Source organism: Alligator mississippiensis, chromosome 8, assembly GCF_030867095.1.
Source record: "Alligator mississippiensis isolate rAllMis1 chromosome 8, rAllMis1, whole genome shotgun sequence".
Taxonomy (NCBI): domain Eukaryota; kingdom Metazoa; phylum Chordata; order Crocodylia; family Alligatoridae; genus Alligator; species Alligator mississippiensis.
Genome location: NC_081831.1, coordinates 24,776,162 through 24,783,887, shown reverse-complemented (window position 1 = coordinate 24,783,887; position 7,726 = coordinate 24,776,162). Strand labels below are relative to the sequence as shown.

The 7,726-nt window shown below is 53.6% G+C and overlaps 1 protein-coding gene across 1 annotated transcript; it reads left to right on the top strand.

Annotated features, from left to right (window-relative positions):
- The first annotated feature begins 3,349 nt into the window (after window positions 1-3,349).
- DNAJB1 (DnaJ heat shock protein family (Hsp40) member B1) lies at window positions 3,350-7,516 on the top strand. The gene is made up of 3 exons (XM_006271102.4): window positions 3,350-3,670; window positions 5,550-6,118; window positions 6,229-7,516. The coding sequence occupies exons 1-3, from the start codon at window positions 3,460-3,462 to the stop codon at window positions 6,457-6,459; spliced, it is 1,011 nt and encodes a 336-aa protein (XP_006271164.1). The 5' UTR covers window positions 3,350-3,459; the 3' UTR covers window positions 6,460-7,516.
- The last annotated feature ends 210 nt before the right edge of the window (window positions 7,517-7,726 follow it).

Sequence of the window (7,726 nt, the reverse complement as noted above, 5' to 3'; positions counted from 1 at the left end):
GCTCAGCTCACACCCCCAGCTCAGGGGTAGCGGGAATATACAGAGCCCCTGGTTGGCCCCACCCCAGCTGCTCCTGCTCTGACATGCAGAGTGCAAGCAGTGCCTGGGCAGGTCCCAACCCCCACGCTAATCCCTAGAGGAATTCTGCTGGCTCAGGTCCTGGCTGCATTTCCAGGCTAAACCTAGATCTCAGAGCACGGTAAGGTGGGGGAGGGTCAGGGCTTGTCTATAGAAATGCCCCCTGCTGCTGCACTAGACTAAAGAAAAACACCTCCTTTCTACTCCATGTAGCACCCAGCTGGAGGCAGGATGCAGCCACCTCTGGGGTGGGACAGCACTGCCTGGAAACAGGAAAGATGAACAACCCAAGCAGCAACTGGAATTGAAGCTGCTGGCCCAGCTGGAACCCAGCCAGGCCAGGCCAGCTCAGCTTCTGGCAGGGGAGAACTCTGCCGCTTGTAGGACCCTCTCTGGCCTACCTGGGATCACAGCTGGGGTGCTGGGAAGGAGAGACCAGCCCTGCACCGCGCCCCAGTGACTCACAGCAGGATCATTTCTCCATGGATTCCTTCCAATTTAGCCAGGTCACAAACAGCCCTGATTTTACCCTGAGGGAAACAGAGGCATGGAGGTGGCAACGTGACGGGAGTGTATGGCAGGGAGAGAACCCAGGTGTACTGGCTCCTAGTGTGTCATTGTTGTCATTGTCCCCCCAGCTCTCGTTCTGTCCAGCTAGACCCTGCGTTGCCCCCAGAGCTGGGACAAGAACCCAGGCTTTCTGTTCCTAGCCCCCTGCCCTATCCCATTAGAGTCTACTGTCCTCCCAAGAGCTGGGAAGAGAACCTAGGCATCCTAGCTCCAGGCCCCCTGTTCTAACCACTCAAGCCCAACCTCCACCCCATCCGCAGTTGTGGATAGAACATGGGCATCCTGACTCTCAGCTCTACACCATTAGAGCCCACTTCCTTTCCAGGGTTGTAATAGAACCAGGTGTCTGGGCTCCCTACTCTATCCACTAGATTCCATGTCACTCCCAGAGCTGGAAGAAAACCCAGGTGTCTGGGTTTCCAGCCCCTAAGAAGCCCTCCCAGTCCTGTCCACTGTGGTCCTGACCCAGACCCAAGGCCTCTGAGGGGGCATCCCTGGGGCCTTGCTAGCAGCACCCCAGAGGACAGGGGATGGGGAACTACCATTCCTCAGCAGGGCCCTGATCCCTGTATCTGGGGCTGCTCCTGGCTGGTTGCCCTGGGGCCTGGTGGTTCAGAGCCTGCTGAGCCAAAGAGAGTCTGGCACTGGGGCAGGGAGGCACGTGGGTCCTGGGGAATGTGGGTCCAGCCCTGATATCAAAGCACCTTGCCCGACAACCCAGGCATTATCCACAGCTTCCTGCCTGGGTCCTATCCACACCACAGCAGCTCTGAGGCCCCAGGGGAGTGTTGGACCCAGCAGGTGACTGTGGAGCAGCTTGTTTGCATGGCATAAAGTTGGGTTAGGATCCAGCCCTATGTTTACCTGCTGCTCTCTGTTCCTGCCTAATGGCTATAAGGGCCATACTTGGGACATAGTTCCCTGTCAGTCTGCCTCCTCCTGGCACCCTCTGACCCCAGCCAGCTGCTTCGGGATCAATACACACACAGACTCTTCAGATCAGGTTCCGAGAGCAAGTGGGGTGCAGTCAGGGGCAGATCTGGGGGGATGGGGGGGGGTGCAGTGGTGATTCCTGGTTTCTCCTCCAGATGTTAAAAACTAGCTGCCAGCAGAGGTAGCAGTATTTCTATTCATGCAGTGTGGGAATTCAACTGACTTCATAGCTCATCATATTCTATCTAGTTCCTGATAATCTTTTCACTCAACTGGTGTTAAGGGACCCTCTCCTTTTTCAGTAGTTTTGATGTTCCACTAATCAAGCTCTCCTTTCTTCTGCAATTCTACTGTCTGTTCACTGATCCTGGTCACGTAGCTCTGATCACTCAGCCCCACAGACACTTTTAACTCTATCTAAAAACATTGATTCAGGTGTGAAAACCTTAGCTGAGGTAAACATTAACTGAGGTGTGGAAATAACTTCCAGAGAAGCGTTGGAGGTACCATCATGATGCTCAAGAAGGCTTGTTTTAGTTTTATTAATGTAAAACCCATTACATTCTAATGACTGCAGGGCTAATGAAACAATGTCTTTTAATTATTTTTTCTGAGTTTGTTTTGTTTTTATATGGACTATATGATACACAAAATTCATACACATCCCAACAAAGCTATATCTGATTGTGTTTCTATCTTAAACTACATCCAGCCCTAAGCCCCTAATATAGAAACTTTACTATTATTTTTTAATTGGAGAAAAATACGTGTTGTGTTGCACACAATGAGGCACCACACCACCTGCACCCCCCTTTCAAATTCTAGATTTGCCCATGGGCAGTGTTACAGGGGCTACATCTCCCCAGGCTCAGTGGAAGAGCAGCAGAGGCGGGCTGTGTTTGTGTGGGGGAGCTAGGGGACATAGGTGTGCGCGTGCTCGTTGGGTTGAACCTGGAGGCATGGGGCTGGAGGGAGGTGCTTGTAGGGTTCAGCAGATTGCTCTTGGGGGTCAATCTCTTAATGAGCTAGGCACAGAAAGGAGTTAGTTGGAGAAATGCACTGCTGATACAACGGGTATTGGCAATGGTGAGGAAGAGTGGAATATCTTGCATGTAGCACACATGGGTGGGGAAGGCCGCGTGGTGAGCAGCTCCCAGTAGCCGCAGGAGCCAAAACTGGTGTTCACTGGGAGCTGGGTCTGCAGCTGAAGGCAGTGGCCTGCTACAGGGCCTGACCTTGGGCAGACTCCCTGCACCTTCTCCAGCCCTGGTGCAGGTGGGTTCCACCCCCTGGTCCCCTAGCCCCATCCCTGGCCAGCTACTCCCTGTGGTGGGGCAAGAAGCTATATGGGGGAGTCTTTTTGCTGCCTGGGGGGTAGCTTTTGGGGGGCTCCAGTAGCCTAGGGTGACGGGCACGTGGTAGGGAGTCCTGTTGTTGGGTGCCCCAGCTGGGACGTCATTGGCACCCCGGGGGGGGGGGCAGGGCTTTGGTGGGCGTAACTTCCCCCTGTAGGTGTGACCAACACTGCGCTCTGTAAGGTACGTCTAGCCTCTGGTACATACATACTCCCCCTCCCTTTCCGGAAAGGGGGCGTGGCTTTGTCGCTCCCAGCGTCCCTCTCTTATTGGCCCTCACAGAGGTGAGGGCGTGGCCTTGACGACAGTTACCCCCTCCCCTCCACCCCGCCCTCACACAGGCAGGTCCTCGCGCGCCCGCCCTCTGTTGGGTCACGCGCCGGCAGCAGCGGGCGTCCATTGGCTGGGGCGGCGGGGCGGAGCGGAGGCTCCGGATGGTTGTGGCGCTCTCTGGAACGTTCGGAGCCCAGGTATAAATGGGCTGAGACTGGGGCGCTGGCGGCGATCGCGGCCGGGCGGCGCCATGGGTAAGGATTATTACGGCACGCTGGGCCTGCAGCGCGGTGCCTCAGACGAGGACATCAAGCGGGCCTACCGGAAGCTCGCGCTGCGCTACCACCCCGACAAGAACAAGGAGCCTGGCGCCGAGGAGCGCTTCAAAGAGGTGGCCGAGGCCTACGACGTGCTCAGTGACCCCAAGAAGCGGGAGGTCTTCGACAAGTATGGCGAGGAAGGTGAGCGCCCGCGCCGTGTGGGGCTTTGGGGCTGCAGGGTTGGGGGCGGGGAGAGGATCCCAATAGCAGCGAGGCTCTGCGGGGCTTGCTGCACAGTGGGAGGGGTGTCCCAGGGAGCGGGGCCTGAGCCGCTGGGGGGGGCAGGGCTGGGGGGGAGAGATGCCCCGAGGGACCCGGGGGCGGGTCCTGCTCCATAGGTGGGAGAGGGGAGTCGGGTCTGCGGGCTCTCCAGGGGGAGTGGGGCTGTGGTGGGGAGCTGGGAATGGAGTGCAGGCTGGGGAGGGGAGGTCTGAGAGGAGTTGGGCTGTGGGGGAGGGCACTGGGGGGAGCTAGCCTGTGGGTGGAGGAGGTGACAGTGCAGGGTCCCCCAAGTGCTGGCCAGGGGTCAGTGCTTTACTGCCCTGGGCTGGGGCTTGCAGTGCAGAGTTGCCCTTTGAGGTAAGGACTATATCCTGAGGGAGGGCTGGGACCTCTAAGGGAAAGGGCATGAGGTGCTGGGAGACTTGTATCCCTGGCTTGGGTACATGGTGAGGGCCTTCCTTGAGGTGTGTGCCAGTCCACAGCTGTCTGCATAGGCTTGATTGGCCTGGGGTGCCCAGGGCAGAAGCACCTCCCCCCCTCCCCCCCCCCCGCAACCCTTCCCTAGTTCCAATGCTGGGTTGGAGAAGATGAGCCTGATGGGTCTTCTGAGGGGAGCTGTGGGCTAGGGCTGACCAGTGCTGCCCCTGGCGCCAGCCTAGCTGTGGAAACGGAAGTCAGGAAGCAGCCAAGCAGGACTGACTTGAGGAACAGGGGAGAGACCTGCAGTATGTGGCATCTTAGAAAAAAGTGGATACAGGCTCTTGCTACCTGTGCGGGCTTGGAAACTGGCCAGATGAATCCTTATCTCTTGCTGCTAGCTGCTAACTTTTAGCTTTGACACTGTAAAGAGTCCTTATTTCATGCTTTCTTGGGGCCTGTTCTAAAGCTGAAGGACAAGGACCTGGGGCACAGTGTGCTTGCCTGACTCCCCACCTTAAGGGTGGAAGTGTCAGGATTGGTCTAGATCAAGCCTTTAATTTAGCACTGAGGGCACACAGGCTTGTTCTACTGCTCCTTGCATGAGCCTTGCAGCTCCTGGCTCATACCTGTGACTGAGCTGTTGCTTGGAGACAGTGGGTGAGGAACCAGAACTGGCAGAACAGGAGAGAAAACATCCTGAAACAGCTTTGCAGTTTTTGTAAAGCTGGCCTGTGTTCTTGGTAGACATTGAGCTTGCCCTTGTGTGCCAAAGTGTTGGCAGGTCTGTGTGGATTGGCTGTGTTGGGAGAGGTGGAGCCTTGCAAGGGCGTGGCTTGGAGTTACAAGCAAACAAATATGCTAGAATCTTCTGTGTTAACTTGAACTCCCTGCAGCCCCTGCCTTAATCTCCCAAGGCAGGAAGAGCTTGCCTTGCTGTTTCCAAGCACCCTCAATTGCTATTGTGCCTCTGGGGCTGCTGTTAAGCATGTGTTTTCCTTCAGTTCAGGAATAGGAAGTCCATAGGCTCCTACGTTCCCTGCCTTGATATGGGGAGGGGGAATGTTAACCCAAATGATACAATCAAATTCACTGTATAAACTGATCTGTGTTTGAAAAGCTGGAAGCTCTGGATATCAGAACTCTTGGAGGTGACTCTAATTTCCCTTGTGATTAGAGAAAGTACTTGCCAGGTCAAGATGAGACTTCTCTTCTGTGAGGCACCTCAGAACTGAAGGATGAGACAAAATGACAATGGTGGTGGGAACAGAGGCCAAAAGCTTGGATGGTTCTGGAGCTGGGGATCTGGAATCCTGGGGTAAGCACATGAGTGAAAGTGGAGACTGATAAACTAACAGCAGGTTTATTGCCTGTTTTTCAGGGCTAAAAGGAGGTGGCTCCAACATGGGAGGTGGTGCTAATGGCCCATCATTCACCTACACGTTCCATGGAGACCCTCATGTTGTGTTTGCTGAGTTCTTTGGAGGCCGGAATCCCTTTGATACCTTCTTCATGCAGAGGAATGGGGATGAAGACATGGACATTGATGACCCTTTTGTCACCTTCCAAATGGGAAGTTTCAGCAATGCGGGTTTCCCCCGCACCCGAGGGGGCCACAACAGCCTTCGCCGGAAGCAGGACCCTCCCATCACGCATGACCTGAGGGTCTCCTTAGAGGAGGTCTACTCGGGCTGCACCAAGAAGATGAAGATTTCTCACAAACGTCTCAACCCGGATGGGAAGACGACACGCAACGAGGACAAGATCCTAACCATTGAGGTGAAACGGGGGTGGAAGGAAGGGACCAAGATCACATTCCCCAAGGAGGGTGACCAAACGCCCAACAACATTCCAGCCGACATTGTCTTTGTTCTAAAAGACAAGCCACACAGCATCTTCAAGAGGGATGGCTCGGACATCATCTTCCCAGCTAAGATCAGCCTCCGAGAGGTGAGTTAGGGGGTCTGGGTACAGGACTCGCTGGAGTTCTAGCTTTGGGTCTGGGGTGTACAGACCTTTTGTTGAATTTCATGGTCTCTCTGACTTGTCTCTCTCTGCAGGCCCTGTGTGGCTGCACGGTGAACGTCCCAACGCTGGATGGCAGGACCATTCCCATGTCATTCAAAGACATCATCAAGCCTGGAGCAAAGCGCAGGATCACTGGGGAAGGTCTCCCATACCCCAAGAACCCAGACCAACGCGGGGATCTTATCATAGAGTTTGATGTGCGGTTCCCAGACAGAATCCCCCAGACATCCAAGAAAGCTCTGGAGCAGATCCTTCCCATCTAGTTTGTGCAATCTGTGGACCTGAGACCAAGACTGGCTGAACACCAAAGCCTGTGGGACCATAGCCTTGGGCTCCAGGCTGGGGCTCTGGGAACTTGGTTTCAGTGCCTTGACCCAGAACATTGCTTGAATCACCTACACCAGTGAGCTGCTACATTTGGGAGGAGCCTACAGACACACTGCTGACAAATCATCTTGTAAGGATGTGACCAATGACTCAACCCACTGTCTGCATCCTGGGCAGCCCTAAATAGGACAGCTGCCTTGCACTTCATCTCTTGCTGAGTTGGAATCCCTTCACCATGTGGGGGGCATAAACTCCAAACTGGACAGTCCTTACTGTTGTAGTCCTTGCTTTGTGTCTTGTGTTCCTTGTTAATTCACTGGAGAACTTTTATCCTGGGTCACTTGGATGTTCTTGGCTATGAATTCCCACCTCAGAGTCCTGCCTGCCTATTTTGTTTGCTGGAAGGTGGATATACTCTCGCTGAACTTAATTGTGGGTCTGTGAAAATAACCCTGGTAAACACTAGGGCTTAAACAAATGTCTTGAAGATGAGATGAAATGAATAAGCCCTGGAGTTTAAACCAGTAGCTATCCAGGCCTAGAAAAATAATGCAAAGGGATTTCCTGGGTCTTAAATATAATCTGCTTTTTCAAATCTTTTTTCTGAAGAGACTTTCATAGATGCATCCCTCTACATTCTTGGGCTCAATTCCTGGTAGGGCAATGGGCTGAGCAGGTATTGCCTGGTTCTTGCATCTCTGCCAGCAGCAGAGTCTGACTCCTTTCCTTACTCACAGTTGCTGTCTTAAACCAGAGGATTTTGGCCAACCACTGAACTCTGGGGCATTTGAGGCCTTGGCCTCTGAGCTTGTTAACACCACCTTTGCTATCCTTTTTTAATTAAAGGGTTCCTGCTCCTGGTACAGGAGCATTACAGCACTTCTTGTACATACTTTGTATAAAAGTTGTGTAAATTTGACATGTAATTAAAATGCAGTGGAGAGGCTGGTTTATTTTATAGGATTGTATCTGAATTAAAGACTCATGGGAGGAGCTGGTGACCTTCCCTTTTTTTAAACATGCAGCACTGTTTTGAAGTATGGCTGGACTGACAATTTTCAGTTACTAATGTGATAAGACCAAACTGGGGTTACGATTAAAGTCTTGGTAGCCAAAGCCCTGTGTGGCCTTATTTGGGGGAGAGGTATCTGTCCTGATGTGGGAAGCAATATTGAGTTGCACTTGTTAGACACTGAGTGGCTC

Bases quoted from the DNA above. Each gene is read 5' to 3' on its own strand.
- DNAJB1 (XM_006271102.4), top strand. From the start codon at position 3,460: ATGGGTAAGGATTATTACGGCACGCTGGGCCTGCAGCGCGGTGCCTCA. The intron at 3,671-5,549 runs GTGAGCGCCCGC...CCTGTTTTTCAG, and splicing joins CGACAAGTATGGCGAGGAAG to GGCTAAAAGGAGGTGGCTCC. The intron at 6,119-6,228 runs GTGAGTTAGGGG...CTCTCTCTGCAG, and splicing joins CTAAGATCAGCCTCCGAGAG to GCCCTGTGTGGCTGCACGGT.